Here is a 16,435-nt window from a genome sequence, read left to right as displayed (position 1 = left end):
ATCCTCTAGTCGTCAACATTTGTAGCGACAATTTATCTTTTTGCATTTTGTCAGCAATAGCTTCCCAACACAACCGGTCTATGCAGACGTTCTACAATTAAATGACGTTTTCCTTCGTTTATTTGTTTGATATTGGCCAGACTTCTAGAAGAGCGCGATGGAATGATGTCAAAGATCTACGGAGATTCCCATTCTAGTCCTTCGAATACATTGCGGGTACATCAGCCGCACAATCAGCACCAACGGACGCCGTCGGAAATCAGTGCAGGCAGCGATCTTGGACGCGAAGGAGAAGAAGTTATGGACGCTCTGGAGCGTGACCATGGATATGGGACCGTTAGCAGGAATGGCTCGATCAGGTTCGTTGGTGCTAGGAACACCTGGGCTAAACAGGTCCTTTAAAATTAGCTACACTATGATTTGGGTTTGCGAACTATGCAGCTTAGTACAAAGATAATACATTAGATTAGACATGGCTGTATTTTCGTACCTCCTAGTATACACGCACTACTCATCTGAAGGTAAAGAACATGGCTTATTTAACTGATTCTCAGATTTAAGTTTTTCGAAGTGCTATCCGATCACGATATTAATATCAGTCGAATCCTTACACCAGTATATCTGTTTGTGCTGTAGGGAGGATGTTACGACAATTCTGAAGTTCGAGAAGCGTGTCAAGGATCTGGAAGCTCAAAATGCCCAACTTGCCAAGCAGCTTGAGTATCAGCAGCAAATGGGAGAACCCTCCGCTAAGGATATGATGAGGTGCAACTAAATTACTTTTACATTTAATCCAGTACTAATCCATTGATAATTCAGTGAAAACCTGAATCGGGTTTGTTAATTTCAATCCAAAAATCACTTCAATCATTGTGGCTAACTTTATATACATATATACGGGACTGCCCGGTAGAAAACAACTCAGTATATTTACATAAATCATACCTTGATACAAACTTTATACATTTACGATTTTACCTCTAATACAACAAATCCAAAAAAGGCCGCCTTAGCTTTCTTCTTACTCGCTTCACCTAGTATTTTTTATCACTTTCATGTGCGGAACGCTCATGTTGTTTCGTACGGCAAACTTAAAACGTAATTTATCTATCATTTAGTTTAATTATTAAGTACGACCTTATTCTAAGTAGAAAATAGCATGCCATTTTATAGTGGGCATCACTGTTCTAAACCCAGATGTCTGTGTTAATATGTTTAAATAAACGGTAAGTAGCTCAAATACGACGTCGTATTTCAACTAGATCGAACCTGAATAAACAGATTTCCTACTTGAATGAGCGTAGTGAGAAGGACTGATTTATTGTACGACAAAATACAGAATGAACGGAAATAGACAACTGCAAGCTTACCATATATGTTGCTACGTAACAAGCTATAAGCCAGTGCTCTACTGCCCTAAACAAGCAAAAACAACATAATGTGATACGTTCGTTGAATACATCAAAGACGTGATGGCAGCACTATGGTTTGCCATTATGTGATGGTAACGCAAAAATATAGACGAGAAACTGGGGTTTACATTTGAGCCTATTAACAAAACAGCAGAGTATCGATTCGAACAGTACAAGTTACTCACAAATATTACAAAGCGATGTTTACCATGGACGAGATGCACGGCTAGTAATTATCTATACGTTCCAGGAAATTTTATACGTAAACACCTTTTTTTGTTAATGCACTTCAGGCTTCACGAACTGGTGCGCGAAAACACTAAGTTGAAAGAGTCTCTGAAAAACATGTCCATGGCAGAGAGCTCACGGGACAGCGATCTTGCGTCATCGTCGCTATTTGAAGATGGCAGAGACAATGCCAATAACGGCACAGATGATCGCAGCGCAAAGACGCGAGCTCTCCTAGAAGAGCTTTGGGCAGATTTGGACACGAAGAAGGAGGAAATCCATTGCCTTCGGGAAGCTCTTACCCGAGAGGGTCAAGGAATATTTCACGTACCTAACCGTAAGTAAATGACGAAATGGCCGGCGGGCCAATTTTTGACGGTTTGAACTGTCTCTATCGAGCGGAATGAAAAGTATGATCTCAGTATGAGATTATTCATGTAAGATAATAGTGAGGATCTCGGATCTATCGGTTCTTTATACTATTTAACGCGGAACAAATCAAAGGAAACAATCAGCTCAGTTAACTTGATCGGTGAATTTAGGCCTAAGCCCTCCGACTGCAGCAAGTGCGATATTCTGTATGATGATGCAGAAGCAAACAAATCCGCCAAAAAACGTCTTTGTGAAAGATACCGAATTAGTGCGCACCATACCAATGCTTGATTTTTTACCCGTTGAACCGCACGAGTGGACTGGAGAACTCTGACGTTTACGTAAAATAAAAGCTAGATTCTATTTTTATGTATACGTCCTGATAGTCGTAACACAAGGTGTATCCACACCTAGGAATACATCCATCTCGGCCAGTATTCTATGCAACAAGCTTTAACCTGTTCGCTATACTATGAATGAATGCATTTATCAGGCGAGGAGGAGGGTGAAATCTACATGGCGTTCGAGACGCAGAAGACTATGCTGAACCAACTGGAGAATGAGTTGAAGTCAGTGAAGATGTCAGCACGCGATTGTGAACAGAATCTCAATGCAGAGATTCGCCAGCTCCGTGAATACAACCAGAAATTGCAGCAGATTATTTTAAGCGAGATGACGCCTGCAGAGAAAGCCACCTGCTTTTTGCAAGGTGAAATCGCCAGGCTCTCTCGGGAAAATGTTGATCTTAAGGAAAAATATGACCGTACTATTGAGCAGATTCGAAGGCTCAAACGACAGAACAAGATTAGCAGCAACCAACATAATCATAATCATGCGGATGTCTCTGATTCAGTAAGTATTGACGACGAGCTAGATGCTGATGGCGGTAACAATAATAGATTAAATGAACAAGAGCATTGTTTCTTGTTTATAACAGAGCATAATATTCTTCCGTACTCTACTTAGAGATGATCCAGCACATCTTCTGTATCTTCTACATGCACAGAACTCTAGATCTCATGTACGTGCTTCTCGAGCTTATTTACACATAGCGTTTTATTATTATACAACTGTTTCCTACTTCTTCTACCGTTTGCAGATGCCTATGATTCGACACAAGACAGAAACAACGGGCTCGTTCCTAGGCATGCTTGAATACAAAATTGAGGACGAAACTCATATTATTCGATCGCTGATCATCGACCTTAAGCCAAAAGTCACTCAGCAGTTACTGCCAGCCCTCCCTGCGTTCATTCTGATCATGATGATTCGGCATGTAGACCATTGCAATGACGACCAAAAAGTTCGCTCCCTCCTGAACAACGTTATCACGAACGTGAGGCGAGTGATTAAGAGACGTAAGGACGACCTGGAGTACACCGCCATGTGGCTGACAATTATGTATCGGTTCTTCAATAACCTACGCCAATACTCCGGTGAAGAAGTATACCAGAACGAAAACACAGCTCGACAGAACGAGCAGTGCTTGCGTAACTTTGACCTCTCGCAGTATCGACAAATCATCAGCGACATCTGCCTGTTCATCTATACACAAGTGATCCGAGCCATGAGCGAAAAATTGCAGCGAATCGTTATTCCAGCCATCATCGAACACGACGCTACCGGCGGCAGTCAGCTGTTTCGTCGGAAGGCGTCCTTGTGTCGTGACACGCCCGGAAACGAGATAGATTCTACAAAGGCGCTCGATCAACTCCTTGACGAGTTAAGCGCCTTCAACAAGCTAATCCAGTCGCATCAGGTGGATGTAGACGTACGTGTTGTCATGTTCAAAGAGCTTTATCATTTTATCTGCGCAATGTCGCTCAATAACTTGCTTCTACGCCGAGATATGTGCCATTGGTCAAAGGGGGTGCAAATACGACATAACTTATCACGTCTTGAGCACTGGAGTCGTGAACAGCATCTCTTTGGTGTGAATGACCATCTTGCGCCTGCTATACAGGCCGTTCAGGTCCTGCAGGCGAGAAAACGCGAAGACGATATACCTGATATTTGTGAAATGGTTCCAAATTTAACCAGTGGACAACTATTGCGAATTTGCCAAATGTACACGCCGGTTGAGGGCTACGAAGAGTCATTCTCGCCTAGATTTATTAGCCGATTGCAGGAGTATATCAAGAACACGTTCCCCAAAGACAACTCGAAAGACTATTTAATGGATACAAAAGCGCGGCTTGCTGTACGCTTCCAGTACATACCAAGTGATGTCCAGCTTGAGACAATTACGGTGCCGGAGGTGCTGAATCTGCCAATGCTGAAACGAATCTAAACTGAATGTTACCATCAAAGAAATCACCAAAAAGAAAGAAATGAGGAACATCGGATTGTCGAATATAAGTGACCTATCGTCGACGCAACGACCCGTCAAAACAGGCTCATCGTGGCTGATCTACTGCACGCCAAACGGTCAACATTACAAGGTGATGACGAGAAATAAATTTTATATATGGAGTGAGCTGAGTGTAACTAGTGAAACGATGTTGCGCGCGAAATTTAAAAAACACAAAAAAAATCCTGTAGGATTTGACTAGAATCGTGCCTACACACATACAAATACGCAACTATACATCTATGCATACATATTGTCCCAAAGCATTCATAAAAAGCGCAAATACTTTGGTAGAAGTGGACGCTTGCACACTGTATACAATGCATCACAATATGCGATAACTAGCAGAGGACAAGCAGGCCAGACCGAAGGCGGGAAAGGGTCCTGGAAAAGGCTGGCTAAGAAATAGGCGTATCGTAGCTTGGCCAAGTAATAATGAAGAACATGTCGGAATAGCCAATGTTAATGACTAATCAAGCCAGTGTAATTAATTACACAATGGAACTTCCACTTTTATCTAAGTAGAGTTTGTGCGTTGCGGAATATGCGTTTTTAGCTAGAATTGATGTTATTACGAAAAGCCATATATACACTAAAACCTTACGACGACATAATAGCGGTGATGAAACCGATGGTGAATTTTGTGATAGCAGAAATGTGTCACACGTATACGCATTGATAAAAAACGAATTGGCAATGATTCAAATAACTGTTGGGTACAAGTGATGGCGCGTAAAGGCACCGAACCAGAGAAGAAATGAAGACATCTATATGTAATTCTTCTGTATGCTGTTGAATACTTTGCTAATTGTGTTCATTACTGCTACATAAGAATCAATCGCGATTAGAAACAGCAGCTTTTTCTTTCGACGCCTGGTCATAGTGAGAGAGAGTGATACTACAAAAAAGCACAAAAAAACACAAATTATAGCCTCTACGGCGACGAGGCCCTCGCGAAGCCTAACGTCAAACGTGACGATTGTGATGATCTATCTGCTACTCTGTTATGCAACTAACTTGTACAGGCGCAAACTCTGATAGGCGTCGAACATGTTTTTTATTTATTAAATTGCTTCTGTTAGATGTCGCGACGCAGAAATGGGGCGTTATCGATAATTATCTCGCCTTGCTATATATATACATACATACATACAGTAAAATATGTAGAAAATGATGGTGGTGACTGAATAATAACAACAAGTAATGCTGGTAAACTCATATCCGTTATACTAGTGTATATATACATATATCTGCCATCTGGACCGAATGTAGAGTGCCTCGAAAATGTTCTCGACGGTATTTTGGCTTTAGGTAGTTAGGCTAGGGAAAGCTGTCCTAAGTCGCAAATGGGTAGTCGTTTAAAGTTCAACTAAATATTAGTAAATTGCCTAAAAGTAATTGATTGCGTTGCTATCGTACATTCACACACAGATATTTTCAGCATATCGGAAACACAGGTAATGCTGGAGATAGCATCAGCTCTATGGGAGCCAGTGTCTCACCCTAATCGGTAAATGCGTCATCAGTGTATCTTCTAGGGACATATACTAATGTAAACAGACCTCGTGTAGAAAGATGATATGTTTTTATTTGAAATTTCACTAAAGCCCACGGCAACAAACCCAAAAAGTCGACGTTTGCAGCTGAACGACGTGACCGAAATGACCTCACTGACTTCACGCATAGCCACGCGAATCGTCAAGATCATCTAGCTCGATGGTTGCCTTTGCTATTTCAGTTCTTCCGCCGTATGAAAAATCTATATATCTAAAATGGCAACAGAAAATAACACACCCTAATTCACCTGTTACATGACGATAATAATATATATATACATTGTTGCGTACTAAATATTATATAAACGCGGTGGCTTTCACGCAGCAAGATCATAAGCAAGTCATAAGCAGAGGAACTTATGACTAAGTGTAAGTGGTCGTATACGTAATCTGTTGTCGTATACAACTGTTGCTACAGGCCAGTGAATCCAGCCGAACCAGTACGCTTGATTTAACTTTAAATAGCGTATCTTAACTTACTGTTGTTGTTGTTATTATTATCAACTATTATTATTATAAGGCCGTTATAATTGTAAAACTAAATAAAACAGAAAACGGTGGATGTAGCTCTGTTATAGGTAGACTAAATTAACGCTAAAAAGCGACCCGGAAAGCGGGATATAATATAAAATAAAGAAGTAGGTTACAAAAGAAAGGAGCATAGTTAATTTGTATCTACGTTGAGTAGGAAAGGCTGAGACCTACTTATTTATTTATATTGAACACGGTCACTTAACCCTCGCCCTGGCTATAACTGTAGATTAAATCGTAAAAAAAAGTCAACGTGTAGCCGAAAAAAGGAATACAGCCAGGATAGTCATCAATATAGTGATCCTTTATGGTTATTGGAGAATGCGTTTTCATATTCCCGTTGTTCTAGTGATTCATCCATACAATCGAACCGCAGGAACTGAAATAAAATAGATCGATAGCTAGATTTCGCTGTACCTAAATAGCTAGAACGAATATTTCCTTCCCATTAAAACCCCTTTTTATTACTACGTCTGTAACGCATTGATTTTTCTATCGCAGACTTTTTGTAACTCGTAGCCAGAAGTAATATAACCGGCTGACGCTCCGTCAGTTGATTAACATGGTAACAGGCATATCACTATGTTGTCAAGCCCAGTGTGAGAAGTATTTCGATCTCGATCATCTTGGTTTTCGCTGTAAGACACCCTCCATGATTCTTGAGAAAAGCTTACCTTCGATAGATCTGAAGGCTGCGATCGCCGAACGTTGATAATAAGTCAGCCCGATTAAACGATCGTTCTATCACGGCTAAACGCATCGCAGAATCTGGTGGCTGGAATCACAAAACGAGCAGCTCCTGTCCCAAATGAAGTTTCGCTTAGCCGATAGAAGCCAGTTTATACAAAACTAAGAAAAAAATCAAGCGAGCTAAACCCTATTTGAGCGCCACGAGATATTCATTATGTAAAGGAAAACTTGGTCTGTGTGGCAAGTGTGCACCTCTTCATGTGTCACTATAATCTTATTGAAGGTTCAAATTTAGAAAAAGCGTCCTTTAGCCTATTGAAGAATTACGCAAATAAATCTAACGATTATAAAACAAAAATTTGAAAACGACATTGGAATCTTGTTGAGCTGTTGTCAGCGTGGGCAGCTTCGTTCGCGCCGACCCCAAGCTAGGAACCCGATATGCTGGAACTTTCCATTTATTCAGTCTCGACCCTAAGCGACGTGTGTCGATAAACACACGTTGCAGTACTCGATGGCCGGCAACTTCAATCGCGCTGGGTATCCAACGTTGGTATGGCACGTACAGCACGGAGAAAAATCAAGTTTACGCGAGCGATGAACTCTTCTGGGACAAGTGTATCGTGTGATGCCATAGACGCAACGAAACGCTTTTCAGTTTGCCGAGTCGAACACAGAGAGCATTTGGCAGTCCACAACTCTAACCGACGGCTGAAAAGCTTATAGTGTGCTATTGTACCTTCCTATCGGGTTAAATGGGCGTACCAGACCCGTTTGATGTTGTGGGTTGAGGAAGAGAGCAGGCGTCTTTGGGAGCTGATTGAGGTTCGGCACTAAAAAAAAGGAACCACTGAAGGCTGATACTAGCAACGCTTATATTTATTTTCTGCGTATCGCAATAAGTTTTTTCGACGACGAAAGCTCTTTTCGTTGTTTTTAGCAAAATTTAGTTGAATTTTGAAACTATCAGTGTTCAGTTATGCTTGAATAGGTCCGTCGATTTTACTCCATTTATTTTTACGAAAAGAATAGTGTGCGCAGATACGGTATGTGGCTGAAAATCTTATATATATATATATATATATATAAGCAAAAAACGATAAGCAACCTGAATAAGCTTTTGGGTTAATTATTTTTACTTATATTTCTCGTAGGTGACAACAGCGAGGACTTGCTGTTGCGCAAAAGTTTCACATTTTTCAAAAAAACTCATTAGAGTATTTATCGATAATGATTCTTTTAGCATTTTATCTAGTTTCTATATACATACAATGTCGAAACATATCTGCTAAGTATGAGACATGATCTTCGGTAGGACTGCGAAGGAATTACTTCTTAGGACAAGCCTATTTAATACTCTTCATGTATGCATACTCGTGCAAGCGATATACGCCATCTGGAACCAAATTGAAAAAAGCTTAACAGCCTAGTTGAAGACAAAATGATCACTATTCTTCGTACACATACGCGAGCAATACACAGTATCTTAAATAAAGATAACGTGACGTCCGGGATGTGAGTCATTTAATTTTTGGTTTATTTCTTTGTTTCGTATTTTAGTATGTAAACCTTGTTCATGATCTCATGTAGATGTGTAGACTTCATATCCTCGCCATGGCTGGAGACTGACCATTCCCTGTATTTTTGCGAAGGGTTTGGATAGTCTTGGTAGAAAACGCAATGTAAAAAATCAACTCGCACTTAAGGAACACACAGCACAATCGCATCGAACGCCCCAAACGATATCGCGCGCGGTGTCTTCGCTTGTTCTCATCCTGTATAAACATGCCGCATCCATTCTTGTTTAGCGTGCTCCCTTCCATCACATTAGTCGCCACCCGCTTCGGACCAACTAAGCGCTCTCGGAAACAACACGCTATTTTTCGAAGCTCGGTTTTTCTTTCTGGACCTTTTTAGGCATAGGGACTTTGGCCTTTGCGTCGATAATAATCGTCGTTGATCTTGCGTACTTCGTTCTTCTTCGATCGCATTTTTATCAAAAGTCTCTTGTGCTCGAAATGTTGAGTTTATTTTGCAAAGCGAGAATTTCTACACGATAACAACAAGGGCATTTCGTAGCTAAGACGAACGTCTCCCTTTCGTTCGTTTAGCAAATTGGTTTAAATTAACATAAAAACGTCTGCAGTTGCTCGTTTCGTATTGTGCACAATCTTGGATATGAGAGAAACGTTTCGGTCCGAAACGTGCGACACAGCATTCGGAATCATTATTGTCAAAAAATTATTTTAATTTTTTTTGCCTGCTTGTAATTTTCAAAATTTATTGTATCTCTTGGCGTTTTCACCGACGTCTGTTTTGTCAGCTTGTTTTTTTTCATGTTGTATCATTGACTATCGTTGGAGTTTTCCTTCTGCTCATTGCCCTCTATTAGTTAACAAGTAATTTTTTTGTTTCGGAAATTTAGCTTTTCTCGACTCGGTACGCGTTGCTGCATATTTATAGTTAATCGTTACCTTTGTTTTGATTAGTCTTTATTCCAGTGGCATTATTTTGTCAGCATGCATCCTCTACATTTTTCCACCGTTTTTTTACTATTATTATAAATCATGTATGCGCTATTTTGCTCATGTTCTGGTTTATTTCTGTAAAACGCCACAGCGTTTGCAGGGGGGGGGGGGGGGGGGTGCCACAGGGATGCACTCGGTCGGACAGCGCTTGCGAACTTTTTTGTATTTTTTTTTTGGCTTGCCAAGGGCTGGCAAGATGCGGCGCTGGGTGACCCGATTTAGAACATTCTTCGATCGGATATATCAAATAATCGGACTGTCAGTCAAATCAGTCCAAAAATCAAACACTTACCACATGATAATAGTAATTAAGATAATTATATTAGCTCTAAAATATTTATAATCGGATGAACGACCTTGTCGAGGCGGTCGATTGTCCCGCAGCGTCATGTACAGCATAAGGGGACCAGTTTGAGCTAATGGCGGAACGATGCTACTGGTATTGTTGTATACAAGAAGCAACACACACTGTCTCTTCAGTTTCCTATGGCATAATAAAGTTTAATGTTGAAATGTATAAACATTTCTCTACTTCTAATAATTATTACTATGATAGGGTTTTGATATACATACTCGTTGTATTATATCATATACATCCCAAACTGGATTTGGTTGTATTTTGCCTGGTCCGTATTGCTCGTCCTGCACGGATTCATTGAATGCTACTGCAATGCTTGTATTCCTCCATGAACTCAAACTGTTCCCGACAGACACGGTCGGACAGTGACTGCCAGAGGGCCGGAACATTGCCACAGGCGAGTCGCGAATGCCCTCATGTCCAACCGAATTAAGCGCTATACCTTGTGGCCAGCATCTCGCTGATGAGACCATCTATTTTGCTTCGCCATGTCCAGTGGTGTGAGAGGATCCGACGCAATGCATGCGTTAGTGGGACTCCTCTAGATTCTAACAAGACAATAAACGAACAGTTTTTGGCCGGCCAGACTAGCGTCAACCAGACGTATCCCTGCCTTCACAGAAATGAAAGAAATTCAGTCGTATCTGAAGTAGTAACCTTCTTAATATCGCACGAAGTTCCGTACGTGCAAGCAACACCGAGTGCTTGATAACCCTGGCGACTGCCGTTGGCGAGCTGCCTTCCGTTCGATTTCGGAGCGCCACTTTGTCATACCGCTGTTATGAACGAATGTTGTCTCGGCCATGGGCTCTCGATAGCTGTGATTATATGCGTGAAAATTTGTCCAGCGAAGATCAGGGAACGCCTAGTTGGCATTGTAAGGCAGTACCCGCAAAGCGTTTGTGCTTAGCGACGAGCTAACGTAACGCATGTAGCGCTCCCGTCGCAAGTAATTGCCCTTCCTTCCTTCCTTCTTTCTACTTTCACGGCAAGTTTCACTCACTTAACTTAATCAATCTATACCTAAAAAGCGGATATATTTTTCTATCGTAATAATAAATAGTCAGTTCATTGAATATAAATTAGAGATAGGCACCGCCCGTGATCGGCAGTGCTGTGAAGAACTGCGCGGGAACAGCCATGCAGGCTGCGGTCTCTCATACTAGCGGCATGTGACTAGTATTTAGATTCATTTAAAAGCCAACATCATCGACATTATTATCTACAGACATTTAAGCGAAGTAATAATGTGTTCGTCTTGCTTTTCGGCTGTAGGAGTTAAGGTTAATCCTACATGTTCAGCTGGGATTCAGAATCGAGACCTGCTTCGAGGTCGGCTTTCATATTCAGCGTGTCTGTCGTTTTCGATTTCATTTTTCCGCTTCCTGTGTTCTGGCATAACGTTTTGTTCTCGGCCCTGGTCAGAGCTCGATCTACACATCTGTCAGTTTGTGGTAATTGTACGCGCTATCGAATTGATTCTGGCTAGGTATTGCTTGACTGAGGTGTTCGACATTGCAAAATTGGACATCGTGGAAAGATAGCCCAAGCTGAAAATTCGGAATCAGATCTATGCACCGTTTCCCGATTGTGGTGGCTGTTAGGTGCTACAAGATCGTTGAAAATTTGTAACAATGAATGCAGATTAGAGTATATTAAGATCATTTTGTCTGTCTGTGTGTGAGTGAAGGCATTTTTGCCCCTTTCTCGTCCTTGCTCATCTATGTAACGCTAAAGAGTATTTTCTATGCGAGGTTCGCCTTGTCTCAGGGAACTAGACATACGCCACACAGAATATCCTTAACGGGATGCATTGTTTGTTACTTATGCGCCTTCTTATTATTAATATTTTTTAATTAGGTTTAATCAGACTAGAAATGAGGCATCGGCGTTACCTACTACATCCTTTGAACTTTCTAAGCACCCATAACCAGAAAGGCAATCAAAGTCAGTCCACATGATTTTACAAGTATTCGTGTTCCTTTCTATATATCTCATATTATAGCTTCATTTACCGTTACGTAACCTTAATTTTTTTTTTTTTTTAAATAAAAAAGTATTCTGGTTGACGCTATAATCATAAAATTATTACTCGTCTCGATATTACGAATGTGCATCGCCGTAGCATCTGTCTACAATCACATGATTTTGTTCCGGTTCATCGCACTAGTCCCAGGCCCCTTTGTATATTGATAGTACATTTGAAAACATGCTGATAATGAACTATTGTCCCACGCATACTCGTCTATAATAACAATAATAACTTAATTATAAGAAAAAATAATTAAATTAATCCCTTGTTTGTTCTAATTATGACTTCTGTTGCTGCTTCTGCAGGTATTGCCGAAGTCGCAGACGTCGTAGATGATTGTATGAGTTCGTCCTATGATTAGTTTTAGTATCGTTATAGCCTTTTTACCGCTGTACAATATATGGAAATCCCTAATATTTATTTGTATCTCTACGGTTGCAACAGTTACGATTGGCGTTTCTAACCAACGTATAATACATAGACTAATATCGACCAATATGTCTGTATTGATTCACAGCCGTTCTTCCGATGTGCGATATAATGTATGCAATCATATGAAGACGTTTCGTGTTTTTTTTTTTGCAATTGTAGCTCATTCAAAGATGCTTCTGCTAACAGCTTACACAGTCTCTCACTATTATGATCTTTTCGCCCCATTGTGGGTTATGTATGCTGTTGTGTTTTTGTTGTACAGTATAATCGTAACCCATTGTCAGTCTTCTCTCTTCGTTTCCATTATGCTATTTGTCATTATCGTCTTTTCTGCATTATTATTATTCTTGTTGCTATCTTTGATTAATATTACCATCATTTTACCTTTTTCTTGTTTGCACTATCCGTCGTCATTGCTAGTTGTTTTCTGTTTGCAATCAATTACAGTCGACTTTTTTTTTCAGTCACACGCGCGCACGCACGCACGCACGCACACACACACAGACACACACACTAACACACACACACACACACAGACACACACACACTAGAACATGCAATAAGTAGGTGATCGGACCTCGTCATAGGTACGGTTTAGGCCATACCCCAAACCGGTCGGACAGGGTGGTGGCCATATGTATGGCCTTGAGATCAACCCCGGTTGGCTGCGACTAACGGTGCGACTTACGCTGACAACTACCGAAATGAAATCTTCTCCAAACGAGTAATCTATACGGGCCGAACACACACTTTCCCAGTTACGACCGAGCTCAAGCAATAGACCGCGTCCCCGAAAGCCGTTCAATTTGACTTGATAACGACGCTAAGGCACGTCGTTCTCTTCTTGCACAGCTTTTCCACTAAGCAGTCGGTGTACGCAGCCACCAAATATCGTTTGTTTAGGCGAAATCTCCACGTGGCGGAACATGCCTCAATGAAGAACTTCACAAATGAATTGCACGCAACAAACTTTATAGTTTGCATCCAGCATACGGACCTCTTTTCACTTTTATATAGCTATATTTTTAGATATTTTCTTGTATTTCATATTGACTTTTTCAATATATATATATATATATATATATATATATATATATATATATATAGAAGAAGATGCACGATTATGCATTTGATTGATACATGCGCACACAGTCTCCCGTCACACGTAACAGACACGCCGACAGACAGATAGATAGGCAGGCAGGCAGGCAGGTAGGCAGACGAGAAAGAAATGGTCAGCTAGCTTGTCGTAGTAATCCTTATGCTACCACTATTCTCTTGACCACATATATCTAAGCATAAATTCATCGATACTTCATTTATCAGTAGTTCTTCTATTGATAGGAGCCATTTACTGGCTAGGGGATCCCGAATTGGCTCGTTCTGTCGGCGCCTTCCCGTTACGGTCGCTGTTCACGTATTCGTCGTCGCCGACACCATCGCTTTCTCGCATAGATTAGATGCGGACGCATACATCCAGCTAAGCTTAACCAGAACACAATTCTGTGCACACACAGGCACGCATCATATATCCTGATCAATCACACCATTCTAATCTGGAGGTCTAATCTTGCTCAAGATTAGCCGGCTAACTCTCAACCATCATAACAGCCATCGCCACGACGACCGTATTCAGATCTACAAATGTGCCATCTTTCCTTAACTTCGCCGCCATTTGTTACACTTCGTCCCTGTCTGTCCGCCATCTTTCTTTGTCAATTATCACCCGACAATGTCTTTCGTGTTTCACGAACAATTATATCGCTATCGTTAATTTTCACAGATAGCGTACATTTTCATTGTTCAGTAAGGGACGCCAAACCGCCGTCGTGCACCCATTACTCGTCTTCATTTGAACAAACTTACATTAAACTCTTTTCGTACCTCCACAAACGCATGGCGACAACGCTTATATTTCGCATCCTCGTACATTTTGGCCAGCCAGCCAGATAGACAGTAATTCACACGCTCACTTACGCACTATCAACGTCGTTATCGTCATCTTTGCTACGCAATCAGACTAGCTGACTGCAATCGATAACCAAAACTTGTGCAACATGCTCACATCGTCGCCATCTTGTCTCATCTTATAATAATACTAGCTAGTAGACCTGGATTCCGTCATCGCCTTCCTAGCTCTAATCGGCGCTAACTGGAACATAACATCCACGTCTGAACATTTCCGCACTCGTAATAATACTAACGCTCATCATAAACCAATTGTCATTTTTCCTATCGTCGTGAATAGCCGTTATCCGATGGAGCTTTAGAGAAAATCGTTTTGGCTACGTAAACTCCTCCCCGCATCCATCAAGCAAGCCTTATCTTGTTTATACGTTTGTAGACATATAATGGAAACTAAGGCCGTCGCCTTGCGTTCGACCTAAACACACTGAGATGCGCTAAAGTCTATTTGAAATATTTCTAGATAAATATCGTACACGACCCGAGCTATTAGTCGCACTTTACATCGTCACACAACGCGCGGACGTTTAGACGAAAAAGGCTGCGGCTGATGTTGTTGTTGTCCCGTTAGTTCTGATTGTAGGACTGTCGGGGACACCTTCGGCCTCTCCCGCGATGCCCGCCTCGGCTTCGGCAAGGGCATCTGTCAAGTCTCGATGCCGCTTCACGCCGTATGCTGTGGGGAACGTATCTGATGTGCTGAGCGATTCCGGACTCGTCGGCAATAGAAGAACCTCAGAGTTCGGCGTGACACAAGCTGAACTGTTAGAGTCCTAATGAAGTCATTCAAGGTGAAATACGCAAGCAGAAAAAGAAACAACTAAATGTTATTATTATTAGACGGATCTGTGGACCTATGCCTGGTAACTGCGTTGCCGGAACCGTATCTAATATACATGTCTGATATCAAAACCAGCCGAAGCCAAAAACACGGGTATGCACCAGCAGGTATTCTATTGCAGTTACCCTGCTGAGCTTCGTTGTCTCTTATTTGCAATTATCTTCTTCACCGATTAAATTCAGATAAAGTCATTTTGCTGCCGTTATTGCAGCGGTGTTTGAGATTAAAAAACTGCAAGATTAGTCTCCGGCCTTGCATGCGGCAACAGCCTTACCTAGGTCCGGACCTCTTGGTCAGGTGCTGACCTATCGAATTGTCCTCAGCTCGCTACTTCGTTAATAAGTAATCCTACAAACTGGCTGCAACTAATCCGCTCTGCCATTTCCACATCGACGTGCTTTTCAAATTCTTACCCGCCATAGTTCAAATCAGTATATAATTCATCAATCGAAATGTGTAGGAAATCGAGTTTTTTCAAAAAAGAAAAATGCTTTACCCTTATTTTGCGAGCTTAAAAAACAAAGAGCCTTTCAATATCAGCTTCTCAATGGTACAAGGAACTATAAGGAAAAACTAGTCAACACTTGGCCGACATTTCGGACTTAGAGGTCTTAAAGATGACATTTTTTTCAGCTCATTTTCCCGAAAGTCTAAAGGCAGCCATAACACCTAGATATAGGTATGGTGTTTACGTTCCTGTAGCTGGGAGTATTAGTCACAACTTGCGGCATAAAAACAGCAATCACCTTGCAAATGAGACTAGACAAGCGAAAATGGCCATTAAGCCCTTAACTTTATCTAATATAGTTAGTGGCTTACTGCCGTAGTACACTCAGAGATATACTCGTTTTAGGCTTCTTGTCCATTTCCCGACTTGCTAATTCGTAGTGTGGAATGTTATATGATAAACTACGGATCATACTTCTTTCAGCTATGTTAGTAAAAACCGAATGTGGCCCGATAGTGTCAAACTGACGGAGATACGTTATCGTTTAGAAATTCGGCCAGCAAGCCAGGGCCGTTCCGCATCAGAAGCTTCGAAAATCGGTTTTTTTCAACCTTTAGGCATGCTTCTATGATTCTTATACTAAAATAACTGCTAGTATATATAATAGTTTTATCTCCACGGAAGACAAAGTA

At 41.2% G+C, this 16,435-nt stretch overlaps 2 protein-coding genes across 10 annotated transcripts in view; one reads left to right on the top strand and one right to left on the bottom strand.

Moving 5' to 3' along the window:
• didum (dilute class unconventional myosin) overlaps positions 1–8,667 on the top strand; it is a 29,930-nt gene extending 21,263 nt beyond the window's left edge. The window contains exons 5-9 of the mRNA XM_022808287.2: positions 141–359; positions 637–765; positions 1,706–1,977; positions 2,506–2,864; positions 3,112–8,667. Of these exons, the coding sequence (XP_022664022.1) occupies positions 141–359; positions 637–765; positions 1,706–1,977; positions 2,506–2,864; positions 3,112–4,302 (2,170 nt within the window). The 3' untranslated portion in view covers positions 4,303–8,667. The remainder of the gene's footprint in view (positions 1–140; positions 360–636; positions 766–1,705; positions 1,978–2,505; positions 2,865–3,111) is intronic.
• Positions 5,219–16,435, bottom strand: part of LOC111251599 (SIN3-HDAC complex-associated factor) — a 54,575-nt gene continuing 43,358 nt past the window's right edge. For 8 of the 9 annotated variants that reach the window (XM_022808291.2, XM_086991145.1, XM_022808292.2 and 5 more), the window contains exon 7: positions 8,647–15,227. In XM_022808291.2, coding sequence (XP_022664026.1) covers positions 14,982–15,227 — 246 coding nt within the window. In that variant the 3' untranslated portion in view covers positions 8,647–14,981. Of the gene's footprint in view, positions 8,536–8,646; positions 15,228–16,435 lie in introns of those variants that run through there. The other variant, XM_086991147.1, reaches the window with a different exon arrangement.

This window comes from Varroa destructor, unplaced genomic scaffold, assembly GCF_002443255.2.
Source record: "Varroa destructor unplaced genomic scaffold, Vdes_3.0 BEIS01000005.1, whole genome shotgun sequence".
NCBI classification, from domain to species: domain Eukaryota; kingdom Metazoa; phylum Arthropoda; class Arachnida; order Mesostigmata; family Varroidae; genus Varroa; species Varroa destructor.
The sequence above is the reverse complement of the archived record's forward strand: the minus strand, read 5'-3'. Positions and strand labels throughout refer to the sequence as shown.